Consider the following 15,498-nt stretch of genomic DNA (forward strand, 5'->3'; position numbering starts at 1 on the left):
AACCAGTTTTTGTCGGTTTGAGTGTGAGATATATAGATGCTGTTCTTATTTATATGAGCTTTGAAATTTATCTATAACCAAGCCGACGTAATCTATTTATATTTGGGCCCAGGCCCAATACTATGGTCAAGACACGTATTGCTCCTAGTTCTTGGATGACGTGTCGATATTTGATAGGTTAATGTCACGTGGCGAGTAATATATTATTGGAAGAAGACTCGTAATGACGTTCGTAGGTCTAAATCCAAATACGAAGAAGACGTATAAATATAATAAATATACGACGACACGAGAAGCCTCGGGAGAAATCTCTTAAAACTAAACATCTCAACTGCTTCGTTATCTTTTTGATTCGATTTTGATTGTGTTGGAGAACTCTGCGAGGATGAGAGAAAGGGTTTTTACATACGTTTCGCTGCTTCTTGTAGCTTTGTTTTCGTTTTCGAGTCTTTGCTACTGTGACGACCAAACGGTATTTTGTTAACTAATCTTTTGTCTTTCGTTGCAAAAAAGTTTCTGTTTTTAGTTTTTTTTCCCTCTGTTTTTGTAATAACCTGGCATTATGTTTTTCAGGTCCTGTATGAATCGTTCGACGAGTCTTTTGATGGTCGTTGGATCGTTTCAGAGAAACCTGAATACCAAGGTAAACAAAAAAAAGCTTCGAGTTGATTTTTCTTTGTTTGGAATTTGTAATGAATGGTTTAGCTTAGAATTAGTTTTGACTTTATTGATTTCCAGATTTATTCTGTGAATCTGGCAATTTTCTTGTTTAAATGATTGTTTTTTTTGAACTCTTCTAGGTGTGTGGAAGCACGAGAAGAGTGAAGGGCATGATGATTACGGACTTCTAGTGAGCGAGAAAGCTAAAAAGTACGGAATTGTGAAAGAGCTTGATGAGCCACTTTACCTTAAAGACGGAACTGTTGTTCTACAATACGAGGCTCGTTTCCAAGAAGGGCTTGAGTGTGGTGGTGCTTACTTGAAGTACCTTCGTCCTCAAGAAGCTGGATGGGTTCCTCAAGGTTTTGATAATGATTCTCCTTACTCTATCATGTTTGGACCTGACAAGTGTGGTGCTACCAACAAGGTGCATTTTATCTTGAAGCATAAGAATCCTAAGAGCGGCGAGTTTGTTGAGCACCATCTCAAGTTCCCTCCTTCTGTTCCGTTTGACAAGCTTTCTCATGTTTACACTGTTATCTTGAAACCTGATAATGAGGTGACGATTTTGGTTGATGGTGAGGAGAAGAAGAAGGGTAATCTACTGTCTGGTGAAGACTTTGAGCCTCCTTTGATCCCTTCCAAGACCATCCCTGATCCTGAGGACAAGAAGCCAGAAGACTGGGATGAGAGAGCCAAGATTCCTGATCCTACTGCTGTGAAGCCTGATGACTGGGATGAGGATGCACCCATGGAGATTGAAGATAAGGAAGCTGAGAAACCTCAAGGATGGTTGGATGATGAGCCTGAAGAGGTTGACGACCCTGAGGCAAGCAAGCCTGAAGATTGGGATGATGAGGAAGATGGTGAGTGGGAAGCTCCCAAGGTTTCTAACCCCAAGTGTGAGACAGCACCTGGATGTGGCGAGTGGAAGAGACCAATGATTAGGAACCCTGCTTACAAGGGCAAGTGGAGCTCACCTCTCATTGATAACCCAGCTTACAAGGGAATCTGGAAACCCAGAGACATACCAAACCCTGACTACTTTGAGCTTGATAGGCCAAACTTCGAACCTATTGCAGCCATTGGTATTGAGATTTGGACAATGCAAGATGGTATCATATTTGACAACATTTTGATAGCTAAGGACGAAAAGGTTGCGGAAACGTACAGACAAACCACATGGAAGCCTAAGTTTGATGTTGAGAAAGAGAAACAAAAGTCAGAGGATGAAGCTGCTGGTGAGGCAAATGGTCTCAAGAGCTACCAGGTAAATTGATTTTCACCACAAGATATGAAAGAGTTACACATGTCCCTTTTACTTATATGTGTCTGTGCATTGCTGCAGAAGAAGGTGTTCGACCTCTTGTACAAGGTTGCAGACATTTCTTTCCTGAGTGCATACAAGTCAAAGATCATGGTAAGTTGTCAATTCTAGTCTTAAGAACATATTATATGTAGAAGGATGATTTACTTAGGATCTGTAATTTCGTTTTGTAGGAACTCATTGAGAAAGCTGAAACACAGCCAAACTTAACCATCGGTGTGCTCATTTCAATCGTGATTGTCTTCCTCTCCTTCCTCTCCCTCTTCTTCAAGCTAATATTTGGGGGTGCAAAGGTAAAAAAACATGTCAATTTTAGTTTGGGTGTAATTTTATTGGCTTGTCTTGGTTGTAACGAAATTTGGGGTATTGAATTGTTAGGTTAATGTGGAAAAGAAGAAACCGGAAACATCAACAGAGGCCTCATCGAGCGAGTCAAAGACAGAGAAGGAAGAAACGGCGGCTGTGCCACGTAAGAGGCCGACAAGGCGTGACAGTTAGAGAAGATTTTGATTTTTGGGGTTCTTTGTTTGGTTTTAACACCTTATATAGACAGTAGAAAGACGAGATTGTAACATGCTTATTTTTTTTTATTTTTGTATGGTTTTTAGTTTCTCACTTGAATCTGAATGTGGATCAACATTTGGGTTGAAATATGATAACAGACTGACAATGTCACCTGGCCGTGTTAAGAACTCGAAGTTTGTACTTCTGGAGTCTTTCTTGATGCTAATAGCACGAGACTCATGTGAATACACACTTATATGCAACTCACCTGTCGTTTAAAATAAAATCTCATATGTGCTCCACTTTTCAGGCGAACCTTTTTAAGTTCATGAAGAAATAACATGCTCTTAATCCTAGAACGCAATCCAAATCGTAACGTCTAAGTGAAGAAGACAAATATTAATTGTAAGATTTTGTGGACACTGATTTTTGTTTTTTCTCTACTTTAATGTGTGTATGACATAAAGAATTGAGGATAGTTGAATAATATAATGCTTAAGGAGAAGAAAGGTAAGTTGGACCAGAAAACACAAAAAAAAAAAACTGTAAGCATGGTTCAAACTTCCCCTTATTTCAAGTCCTACATGGAAAATTTCTTTAAAGAGTTCATAACAACCAAAAAAGTATAAATTAAAAGAAGAAGAAGAAACAAATCTAAAACGTTACAAAAAGTTCGACATGGCTTTAAACTCTCTTTAGAGAAACCGACCGAAGCTTCTCTCTCCCTACCTCATGGTCCCTTTGAACCATATCACAACTTCTCGGGTTTTTTATAATTTACCGGCGACCACCAGCAGGCTTTCTAGCCGGACCAGTGTCCTCCTCATCGGATTCAATGTCACCGTACTGCCATATTCCAATTCTCGACTTGCGAGCTTCCTCTTGGAACTTCTCTAAAGCATCAAGAGCAGCTAGTTTGTCTTTAGGCTCCCATCTCTTACGTTTCTCCATTCTTGCTATTCCTTCCTGTTCATCATCATCATCACTCATCATCATCAATATCAATTCTTAGAAATGTTTTTTAAGACAAGGTGAGAGAAAACCTACCTGAAGCATTGCAGCGTTGACAGAGATCTCATCATCAACAGCAATGAGAGTGACAGCAAATTCAGTTCCAGTGCCTTGTCCTTTGACTTTGCCACCAGATGTGTCTCTTTCTTCAATCACTGCTTTAAACTCTTTACCACTACCTAGCGTCACCGTATGCAAATACTCTCCGGCTTCAGGACCAAAGTCTTCTTCCAAGCTTGGAACCTTTATGTAAGCAAGTCTGCAGAGCTGAGCAAGCCCTGGTGCTGCGGATACCGAAGCGTCGATTGGTCTGATTGCACTGTATGGGACTGTCTCTTGGTTTCCATAATCGATGTAGAACACTTCGAGCTTCTCATCTGCGGATTGGACCGCTGCTCGAGGTGCACTCACAATCTACACAACACAAGTATTGATTTAAATGAATAAGCAAGAAGCTAAAGAAAACTCGAAAATAAAGAAAGTGAATAGGAATTACCATTGCACGGTTCCAGGAGTTATCAAGGCTAAACTGTGCAAGGACGATGTCACCTCTTTTAGGATTGAAGGATCCAATAATGGGAGCGTCTTTGATACTCAAGGATGCAAGCTGGTTCTGAATGGAAGCTATTTTCTGATCTCCAGCAGATTGAACATAGAACCGACCACCTCCAAGTACTTCTGTAACCACAACCTTTAGGGTCTCCTTTTGCCTGGTTTCTACTGTATTAGTATTTCCGTTTGAGACTTCTTCTCCTTCAACATAGTTTTCCCAAATCTGAAAAAACATCAAAAACGGTTTAGCTGGCTTTGGTCTAAACATTTTGAAAGGGAGAAGGCTTTTTACAATAACATTTATTGCTTGTCACCTTCAGTTTCTGGTTTTTAGCAGATCTCTCTGCCTGTTCAAGAAGATTTGCTTCAACAATCCTGTCTGCACCAAAGCTGGTCTGCATTTTTGCTAAACCAGCTTCAAGCAAAACTGTCGCCACATTTGTCCTTGACTCCCACATGGATCCCAAAAAAGTACCGGTTCTATCCACAGTTTCAACTTCAATCTGTGTGATTATTACAACAGACTATGAAAAACCCATATAGGAGAATAGGAGACTGAGATGTAGATATAGGGATGCATTTTGTTTACCTCAACATCTCTTTGCATGATCCTACGTCTCATTACAGAGATAGCTTCGTCTGAAAAAGGTTCGCCACGGCCAGGACATCTGACTCCAGAGAATGAAAAGGCAATGCTACATGTCAACTTTGGAATAAAAAGCTTAAACCGATGTCCGCTGAGGACATATTCCACGACAGCGGGTATTCTCCTGATTCTTTGGAGGGATGGAAGGAAATCTTTAGCTTTCTTAGCTGCCGCCTGAGACAAATATATGCTTTACCAATTAGATTACTGAAAAAGGCTACCAAGGAAAATGAGATTAGTTAAGAAATGTGTACAGATATATTTACTAACCACAGTGAGGTCTGTGATGTGCATGGCTGGAGATTCTTTTGCAGAATGGATTCCTTTCTTTCCAGACAAAGCACGGGCTTCAGCAGCCAGAAGAGCATCATAGTGATTTGATCGCTCTTCAAAATCTCTATGTCTAACTACATTTCCAAAACCACGGGAAAGAACTAGCTCAGCAACATTCACTCCAGCCGGCTGACCGTCAGCAGATGATGCAGCCACTTCATCGGAATCGCCTTTGGCAGCAGATGGAAGGAACACTGAGCCAAAATCCATGAACCTATCAGCAGCTCCAGATGTGGTAGGGCCATCTCCTTGGGTGACTTTCCTTGAGTATTCCATTTGAACAATAACCTGTTGCAGGGAAAGGGAAACCAAATCTTGTTCATATGTGAGCACACAACAAAGGCAATGAGTACAAGGCTCAACGCAATACCTGTTTGCCAACAAGTCGTTGTCTCAAAAACTCTCTTGCTTCCCGAGCATAAGGAGCTGGTTTCTCTTCTCTACGTGGGTTACCCATTTTTGGAGATCTGATACTCGAAAGACAGACCCGTCTCTCTGCCGCTGGGTTCCCAATTGGAACAGCATCATTGGCAACTATAACACAGTCCCCACTTACCACTTCCACTACCTAAAGAGATAAAACCAATGAATTAATAAGCAGAGTAGAGAGGCAGCATTCAAAAAATAATTTGGCCAGGACATATTACCTTTCCCGTAAAGTTCTGGTCATGAATTGCCTTAGAGTTTGTAGCTGGAGGAACGTAGTTTGCCCACATTTTAACCTTGTCTTTCTTGCATTGAAGTTCTGCAGCTTTCAACTTTCTCTTAGCTTCATCCTCCATCATGTTAGCACTCCATTCAACAAATTTAGCAAGACCCTAAGAAGATATTATAGAAATCATTATCAGTCCATTAGCTTAATATGCAATTCATGTTGAAAGTAAAATAACTGCTTAAGTAAAGCACATACATTTTCAACGAGCTCCAAACCCAAGTCTTTAACTGTTTCACCATCAGAATAATGAACTGAACCAATCAGATTGTTGAATTTGTCAACGCCTTCAAGAACAATGCGAACCTGCAATAACCAGCTCAAATTGAGATTAGTCCAAATGCCAAATACAGATAAACAGGAGAGACGTTTTTGAGAAAAAAAGCCCTTACATCTCTACTAAGAACACGGTGCTCGGTAAAGTACTTGGCTTCAGTTGCGAATGGATCAGCAGAGGAAACCTCAAAGGATGATGCTGCAGCAGAGGCAGCAAGTTTCTGAGCTGACGTTAAAGGACCTCGTGACTCAGCAGAAACATCTCCATTCGGCTCATCTGGAACTGTCTCAGTAACACTTCCATTTGCGGTTCGCCTTCCCATCGATGGAGCCTACATTGAAAGAGCAACATAAGTTATATATGTCAAAACGCCAACCTCGCATGCAGCACGATCAGGAGAAGAAGTTTAGTTACCTGGACTCCAGCAACAAATACTTGAACAAACTGGAACTCTGGAAGAAGATAAACACGAATAGTACTTCCATCACGGACTTGCTCAACAATACCTTCCATAGGCTTTCCCTTATTTGCAGCTAAAAGACCCATGGCATCAAAACCAGCAGAATCCCCAATAGCAGAAGGAGGAAGATTTCTGATAGATGCCTCAGCAGCACCAGGAACCTGGAGTCAAGTAACAACCATAATCAAAATCATTTACATCAGAACAGAATTTGGAGTGAATAAGCAAAGGAGAGAGAAGACCAACCTTGCTCCAACGACCATATCCTTCCTGCTCAGCCTGCTTCTCGAGCTCTACCAACTCTGTAATGTAAGGACTAACCTTATCCTGATTCTGCTGACCTTGCTGTCTAACCTGTCCATAGTAACAAGAGTTCCTCCCTCATGTAAGAAAAGCTAAGGTCACATCACCCCCACATTTCAGACAGAATCATCTCAAATTCTCAAGTTGAAATAAAACGGTAATCACCTTTGCCCAACCATTTTTAACAACAAGCTTAGCAAGATTCTCGTTGCCAAGGAAAACAGAGCCAAATTCTCTTCCAGCAATAGCTTCCACTTTGTAATCCACCTTGAAAGCAACTTCCTATTGAATTATTAGAAAAAAAAACATATACTTTAGTCAAACACAATACCTAGTGTAATAACAAAGTCTAAGAATTTGGATTTTGTACCTTTCCTATGCAAAGTTTCCTCAAAAACTCCTTGCTTTCCCATGCAAAAGACTCATCTGTACCTCCCCTGCGAGCCTTAAAACACACACAAAATTGACTGTAAATTAGCGGGCAGAAAGAAAGAAAAAAGTAAAAAGATTTGTCCTTGAGAACAATTTATGATTGGTGGTGACAAAAGCTATCGTGTCAAAACATTTTACACCTGTCAAAAAGGTAGTTTGAAACTCACCAACTTAGGTGCAATAAGAGAAGAAAGAGTAATGGTCTTCTCCGGAGGGAGTCCGGGTCTGCTGTGGCTCAAAGCCGTGATCACTAAGCAGTCTCCGGATGTTACAGCCTTTACTCTTCCTTTTAGCCATTGGTTCTCATTCGCCGATGCCATGTTTCACTATCTTAACACAATTAAACACATTTCAACCCAAAACTCAAATATTGTCCCGATCAGATAATCAAAATCCACGAACGAGACAAAAACAAAAGCTACATGCATCGATTCAAAAAGAGGTTACAAAAGAATCAATCTTTTAATAAATCGCAGATACGTACATTCGTCTCGATCTGCACTATAACCAAAACCAATCAAAGCTAAAAAAAAAACTATAACGCTCAAATCACAATAACGTGAAAATCAGATCGGAATTAAATAAAAAAAAACGATCAAATGAAGCAACGAAACAGATAGATCTACAAGAATTATACGATCATTCCGACGAACATTACCTTATAAGAGATAGGAACTAGATCTGGATAAAGAGTTAGCTCTTGTCTCCCTCTCTGATTCAATCTATGATTGAACAAAAAAGAGAAGAAAGCTCTCTCTGAGTTTAGGAGTTACAAAAACGGCGGATCTCGAGAGAGAGAGAGAGAGAGAGCTCAGGGGATTTGTGCAGAGAGGTGAAACAAGTACTATAAAAAACAGAGGAGGAAGATGATATAAAGTGTTTTGTCTATTTTAACCTCAATGTTTCGAATAAAATTACGGGTTTGTGCCATTTTTTTCTTTTTTTTTTTTTGTTAGATAGATTTTGTTATTACGGAAAAGAGTTGGTTTTAAGGTCGTACCGATGAAACTGAGACTCATCAACTTGTCTGTTTCAACTTTTAGAAGTTATAAAACCAAATTTTGCATACATAGTCCTTGTGATTTATTTTCTTTTATAGACTAGGCTTTTATAATTTCCGGTAAAACAAAACATTGTCAGATTCTTCGTTTCAGATTAGACAAAATTGCTTATCGACAAAAACGGAAAAAGTATTTTGGAATTACCTTATATATAAACTAATTGATAAATAAATATCCATGTTTATCCTAGTAGTTGATAAAAAGCCAAATAAAATAAAACTCATAGCTAAGTTATATAAAACGTTTGTTCAAAAAAGTTAACTGATGTAATAGGCTAATAGCTAGCTATTTAAGTTATGAATCAGTTTATTTGTGAACTAGTTTATTACTATAAGATACTGAGTCTCTTCGGCCAATAGTATTTTGTTATGTATTTAGTTTTTCTGAACTAGTTTATATGGCTAATGGCTTTCACATTTTTGCTATTTGTGTTTGGTAGCGATTGGATGAATTAATTAATAGTACAGATTATTCTTTTGTGTCTAATTATTTAATTCCGAATTTTCCATTCATGGATGGGTTTGTCACCTACTGTTAGCTATGAAGGTTATAAATAGGGGGGGCAATTTTAATTTTGTAAGAACGAGGCACTAAATTGCATGTGACCATAAATAAAAGCGAATTTGTAGTTAATATTTTGTGCAACCTAGCCTATACCCAAAATAAATGTCAAGTTGTAGCTTCTTTATTAATTTGTGTGAAAAGGATAAGTATAAATTATCAAGTCAACTTTTGTAGTTGAAATTAATCTTATCACAAAGTGGAGATCATCAAAACTAAAAACTGATCAACCAATTAACAGGAGTTTAATAAGTCAAAGGGTGGTACAATAAAGTAAATTAAATTCCCCACACCAAGAAAACTCGCCGAACACACAAAATAATTAAATACGTACCAAATTCTACACCCACGCATTTCCCATTTCCTCTTCTAGTACAGCAAATAAAAAAATTCAAACACATACACATTACAACAAAGTGACACGAAAAGATAAACAAACTAAAACAACACGTGTTTATTTCCACTTTCAATACCAGTACAAGGCTATTCCAAAAATTCCAATCACCGTCAGTCACGTTCGATGTGGAAACAAAACCCTCTCACGGGTTAATCATTACACAAAAATCCCCCAATAAAAATAACAGTATGGATGATGGTATACCATTTAAATATACGTCCGGTTCTGTCCACCAGGCTACCACTACGAACGCATGATCTTCAAAAACTGTTCCAATTAAACGTATAACATTTGACTTTATAGCTCATAGGGAGTTTGGGACAGAGACAACAAGTTATAACATAACTTCCTCATATAAAAAAAAACACACAACATTGATTTGACTATTTCCTAATGTAACAACAACAACTGGAAGAAAAAAGAAAAAAAACAAAGAAATATTCAAATGTGTAATCTCCGGGGAGGGATTAAAGCTCGAGGCGGATTTGGTATTGAGTCATCCGGTCCAATATCATCAATAGGCGGTCGCTTTCTATGGGCATCAGTGACCGATTGGTACGCCATACCCAATGCCAACGCCTAACACACAACCAATATATATTGAAGGTTATATATCAATTTCAATTCGCAGAGCCACATCATATAAGTTATATAATGGTTTACTAACTTTACTTACGATGTGGTCACGTTCCGGGGGAGCATAAATTCCAGCATTGGTTGTTGTTCTTCTCCGGCAACTCTTGTTTGGTGGATCCGATATGTTCTTGAAACCTGTCGGAATCACTAGAACCGGTAAACCGACAAGGTTTCCCATACATACTTTCTCCCAATCTGTCACGTTTCCAACAAACGCATCTACCGTAAAGCTCTTCTTGACTTCTTGGATCAACTTCCCACGAGCTCTTTGCGCCTACGTACGCGGGTAAATCAGAGAGATAAATAAATAAAACCGGACATAATCATCACAAAACCAACCCATAACCCAAAATCATAAAGCCGGAATGGGTAAAGAAAGACCTGAATGTAATCTACGGCTGTAATTAGACGAGTACGTCGTAACTCAACCGGCCATTGATCTTGAGCTTCATAGAGATCGTCTTGACCACTTCTTTGCCATTCATCAAAATGAGCTAACATGTCTACATCCATTGTGAAGTTCAATATCCCTTGAACCGACTCCACTGTATAGTTTAGTTCAAAAGGAACCATATTCACACCTTTCGACCCAAGAACTTCCACCACCTGAAGAAGTCAAATGTCAAATCAACACAAACCCGGGTCATTGTTCTGAGGGATTAAAAACTATCTGTTTACCTTCATGTCAGCATCTTTGGTATACCCAACAGTAAGTTTTGTGATATCCACAGAGAAGGGATCTTCAAACGCGATCTCTCTAGATGAGAGATCATCCGGATCTCTCCCTTTGATAGCGTCAAGGACTACAGCGCAATCCGAAGCTGTTCTACAGAAAGGTCCAAGCTTATCCTGTAACAAGATGAGTTGGAACCTAAAAGGTTATACTTCTCACTCCGTTTTTGAGCATATTAGGACAGCTGCTATTTGTACCATACCAGGCTCTCGGATATGCTCATCACTCCGGTTCTACCAACACTCCCAAACGTCGGACGCAATGCTGTTACGCCACACCGAGCTGCAGGGTATGTCATTGAGCCTGCTGTCTCTGAGCCTATGGCAAACGGAACCATACCTGAACAAAAGTTTATAAATTTTTCAACTATAGCCAAAACAGAAACGTAATCTTGATTCAGTTTTCTAGTAAAACTAACTAACCAGCCGATGTGGAAGCAGCGGGTCCAGCTGATGACCCGGTAGAGAATTCCTCGATATTCCACGGGTTCCTAGTCCGTCCCCGAACCAGATGTCATCATAAGCCAGAGACCCCGTAACCAGCTTTGCTACTAAAACTGCACCTGAAGCTTTTAATCTAAACAAAGAAAAAAACCAAGCGTCTTATTGACGTTGCCAAATTTTAAAAAGAAAACTCAATGAACATGGCCAAATTTTATTTTCAGTACCTTTTGTAAACCCATGCTTCAATATCAAGAAATTGGTCTTTAAAAGAAGTTGAACCCCATGTTGTTTTGTATCCGGGAACAGCAACTATATCCTTCAAACCATATGGAATCCCGTGAAGAGGTCCTATCACGGCAAAAAAACCACAATCAGAAACTTGAAATACCTATTGGTCACCAATCCATCAATGAGATAATATGACATGAGAGAAAAGATACCGAGATAAGTTCCTTGAGAGAGCAAATCATCAGCTTCTTTGGCTTGTTTGTATGCCAATTCTTCAGTATATGTAACCACCGCTTCAAGAACATGGTTGTACCTTTATTTTTTTTCAAGAATCCCCATAAACAACATCAGATCAAGTAGAATCCCTTGCAAACACTGAGTGAGAACAGAAGCTACCATACCGTTTAAGTTGCTTGAGATAAATCCGAACAAGTTCCTTGGAAGTAACTTGTCTTGTCTTTATAAGTTCTCCAAGTTCAAGAACCTGCCATAATGCATTCTCAAATCAGATAAATCTACACATATATCTATCGAAATGACAACAACAAAAAAAGGGAGATATAACTTACACTCATGAAGGCGATATCTTCTTCATCTCTAGGGAGTTTTAATCCAGACACTGAAGGGTATTTGAATCTCTTGCCATGTACTCGTGGAACCTCTCTGTTCCAAGACGGATTAAACACGAGCGGGGACGAATTTTCCAACCCGCCATTCTTAGTAGCGACGAGTTTCCGGTTGGCTTGATATATAGGAACGTTCATTTCAGTGACCCCCTTTGCAATCTCCTGAATCTATATACACTAACTTGAAATTATCCATTGTGACAACTTGATAAGTAAACACATAAACTATGAAATAAACCAAAATGGCTTTCTAAATGAACAAAATCAAATTCACAGTTCAAACCACTCAGGCAAAAAAATTGGAACTAAACCCAAGACATATATGATGAGCAACTAACTGTTTAAGATTTCATTACAGAACTCATCACCAAACAAACAGTTCCAACTTCCAAAATGAGGATCCAGGTTCAGAGCATAAACTACAGTTAGAATTAAAGAAAAAGACTTACTTTAGTCTCATTGAAGAAACCAGAATCAAATAACTCAAACATGCCCTGAAGAGACTTAGCTTCCATAGTCTTATTTGGTAGTTCAGTTTCAGTAATGTTTACTGTCCTGATCATTAACATTATAAATCACTATCAGCTCATTAAAAACCACAAAATCAAATAACAAAGATCAGATTTTTTTTTTGTTTTACCTAGACTGCAAAGTTGTAATCTTACGGCAAGGAAAACTCACTATACGGTCCAAAAGTTGTATCTTAAAATATCTCACCATTTGAATAGAAAGGCTCACATGGAAGGATCTGCGTCCGTACAAAAGACCGTTAAACCTAGGATGAGGAGTAGGAGTAGGAGAAGTAGCCCAGCACTGCTATTACGGCTACGAGGAGGTGAGCCAGAGCCACGCGTCGGTAAGCAAGGTCGTGCGCTTGGAGCACACGTGGCGAACGTTGGTGCTACCATCGTCTCGGCTGGTGATTCGGGGTCGTCAACGATGGCGCTGACTGTGAAATTGATGCTTACTGCTCCGGTAAGGAATTCGATCATATCTCTGAAATTACCATTAATGATTTTACTTAAACTGTATATTAATGATTTTATTTTTAAACTAGGTGATACCCGTGCTATATAACAGGATTATATATTTTGTTAGTTATTTTTTCTGTAATTTGTATTTTTGTAATATAGTTTTTTATTTTAATTTATTTTTCTTTGTTTATATAGTGTTTATTTGTATATCTGAGGCTATACAGTAAATTGGAAATTCTAATAGAGTAAGTAGTTTGTAAAATGTAGTTTTCACTAAAACAGACACACCACAATAGTAGATAGTACGTAGTTTTGTAAGAGAATAGACACTCCGCAATATTGGATAGTAGTTTTGTAAGAAGATAGACACACCCTGCTTCCATGGTTTAATTTATAGCTTGAAAAAATTACATATTTTAACGGATTTAACTCAAAAAATTTTTATATTTTAAATTTTTAAGAATTAAAATATTAATATTACTTAATTATATTACTTTAAATATATTATAATATTTTAAACTTTTGACGGAGTTCAAATATTTATAATAATTTAAACATTCTATAAAAATTTAAATATTTATAATATCTTAAACTTCTTAAAAAACGTAAATATATTATAATATGTTTACTTTTTAAAAGTTTAAATATTCTCAAATATAGAACCAAATTAAACTGTTAAATTTGGATACCTGATAAATCAAGTTTCCTGCTCATTTGTACTCAAAACATTTTAGTCACATATTTATAGTGATTATGAACCATATTCCAAAATATTTAGTCGATGTGGGATATACAGTACACCTTTTCTGTAAATTAGTTTACAACTTTACATATATATAATTTCTATGTTTTTAATTCTTTCTATCTATACTACTCACAATTAATTACTATAATTTCGTTAAGGAAATATTATAATATCAGAAATCAAGCAATTTAGTCAGATTTGGTAACTTGAATATTCGTTTTTAAAGATTTAACTGAATCACTAAATATTACTTTAAAAAAATTATCTGTTAAGATCAATATCGATAATTAAGTAAATATCCGAATTTTTGGTAATTAAAATTTATGGTTTCCATTTAAATACCTTAAAGAAAAATGAAATCAGAGTGTTTGCCTATAACGAATAATTCTGTTTAGGATCTTAAATAACTAATCATGAATGAAATAATATATTGGATCCAAAAAATATTATTCTGGAGTACAAACAGATCCGCGGGTTTTTTTCCTTCTGTAGTCGGATATGTAAGGATCCGCGTCCCGACCCGGTAATTTTTTAAGTGATCGACCGAGGGTATTTTCGTCATTTAAAGAAATTGAAACTATAGGTTAATTAGATTAAATTTTGTGATTCTCTAATCATTTTTAATGAAAAACCTACCAAAACCAAGTCATTGTCCATTTTACTCTAGAGAGTATTTCTGCTTTAATAGTAAAGATAGAATCGGTTCAACCGGTTTGGTTATGGGATTTGTCCACAATTTTCAACGTCAGGCCGGTTCTTGTCTCAATCCAATAGTTTTTTATTCCCTTTATCGACTTCTCCGCCACGCGTTTATATATTTAATTTTAATATGTTACTTACTAACTACTGAATAAAATACGTAAAGGTGAATCAAATAAACGTGTTGGAAGAAGGATGATGAAAAATAATAACATGAGTTGACAATTTCTGCGTATGATTGATTATGTAAAACAAAACTTTTTGTTTCATGTTGTTTTGACAACAATATTGTACTTGTACGTTTGATTGTTTTTCATCGATTTTGTTAAACTATAAAATAAATAAACCATAAATCACTTTTAAATGAAAATTAATACTACTACATTAGTAAACAATAAATACCGAGTAGATATTGATTAAAATCACACCTATGCATTTAGTGATATAAACCAAGTACAGTATCGGTTTGTTGATTGAGATAACAAATCAAATCGATTAGTGTAAATATTGAAAAGCTAGTTTGCTTAGTCCGATTACGATTAAAATTGAGACCAAAAGAAAAAAAAAATTTAAGCAATTAAAAAAGATGACACATGTGACATGTCGCGAATAAACTCCAACCGTGTTGCGTTTTCGTTCTCTGAATCTTAAGTATATTAAATAAAATAAACAAAAAGGGAAAATAAATAATTAAGTATTTAATGTATATAATGTGTCCAGCTAGATTGCTTCGGTGCCTCAAAAGAAGAGAAAAAAAGAACAAAAAAAAAAAGAAAAAAAGAGAGCTTTCAATTTTGTGAAGCTGAAGAATCGTACACCTTCTTATCGTCTTCTTCTTCCTTCCCCATCGTTTCTAATTCTCCCCTGAAGATATTTGCTTCTACTAATTTTTGTTGGGTAAATCTTTTTTACTTCTCATCCTCTATAACCTTATTAAAGGTTCGTCGTTCTTACTTTAATAAATCTAATTAGCTTTTTCGTGTAGCGTTTGATTCAATTGGGGATCATACTTTTTGTAAAGTTCTTTTACCCTTTTCTGCGAATTTAGCAATAAAGTTCTATGGAAAAAAAGCTAACTTTTCGTGATTATTTTTTTTCAATGCTGGATTTGGTAATTTTCCCTGTTCAGTATTTTTTTCCCTTTTTTGTTCTTTTGATTTGTTTATGTTCTCTTGTTC

At 37.1% G+C, this 15,498-nt stretch overlaps 2 protein-coding genes and 1 pseudogene across 4 annotated transcripts; 1 reads left to right on the plus strand and 2 right to left on the minus strand.

Moving 5' to 3' along the window:
* The first annotated feature begins 75 nt into the window (after nt 1-75).
* On the plus strand, nt 76-2,662 carry LOC104768940 (calnexin homolog 2). Its single transcript, XM_010493040.3, has 6 exons — nt 76-472; nt 574-643; nt 801-1,930; nt 2,009-2,080; nt 2,161-2,280; nt 2,366-2,662. The coding sequence occupies exons 1-6, from the start codon at nt 386-388 to the stop codon at nt 2,483-2,485; spliced, it is 1,599 nt and encodes a 532-aa protein (XP_010491342.2). The 5' UTR covers nt 76-385; the 3' UTR covers nt 2,486-2,662.
* Nucleotides 2,663-3,043: 381 nt separating this feature from the next.
* Nucleotides 3,044-8,284, minus strand: LOC104768941 (ribonuclease TUDOR 1). Of its 2 annotated transcripts, none has more exons than XM_010493042.3 (16): nt 7,876-8,284; nt 7,385-7,543; nt 7,156-7,230; nt 6,951-7,067; nt 6,729-6,836; nt 6,437-6,643; nt 6,138-6,353; nt 5,944-6,051; nt 5,681-5,851; nt 5,404-5,601; nt 4,971-5,321; nt 4,644-4,874; nt 4,369-4,557; nt 3,999-4,277; nt 3,539-3,916; nt 3,044-3,457 (listed from the first exon to the last, which is right to left on the minus strand). In XM_010493042.3, exons 2-16 carry the CDS (start codon nt 7,535-7,537, stop codon nt 3,269-3,271), a joined length of 2,970 nt encoding a protein of 989 aa, XP_010491344.2. In that variant the 5' UTR covers nt 7,538-7,543; nt 7,876-8,284; the 3' UTR covers nt 3,044-3,268. The 2 variants fall into 2 exon arrangements, with proteins under 2 accessions (XP_010491344.2, XP_010491343.2); XM_010493041.3 differs by having other exon boundaries at nt 7,385-7,547.
* A 1,211-nt stretch (nt 8,285-9,495) lies between these two features.
* Nucleotides 9,496-12,928, minus strand: LOC104768942 (uncharacterized; annotated as a pseudogene). Its single transcript, XR_015593178.1, has 12 exons — nt 12,543-12,928; nt 12,352-12,457; nt 11,846-12,070; nt 11,678-11,760; nt 11,489-11,589; nt 11,273-11,396; nt 11,028-11,181; nt 10,808-10,944; nt 10,551-10,721; nt 10,254-10,478; nt 9,913-10,146; nt 9,496-9,815 (listed from the first exon to the last, which is right to left on the minus strand). The product of XR_015593178.1 is annotated as an uncharacterized LOC104768942 (transcript).
* Nucleotides 12,929-15,498: the final 2,570 nt, after the last annotated feature.

This window comes from Camelina sativa, chromosome 20 (genome assembly GCF_030686135.1).
Source record: "Camelina sativa cultivar CO46 ecotype springtype chromosome 20, ASM3068613v1".
NCBI classification, from domain to species: domain Eukaryota; kingdom Viridiplantae; phylum Streptophyta; class Magnoliopsida; order Brassicales; family Brassicaceae; genus Camelina; species Camelina sativa.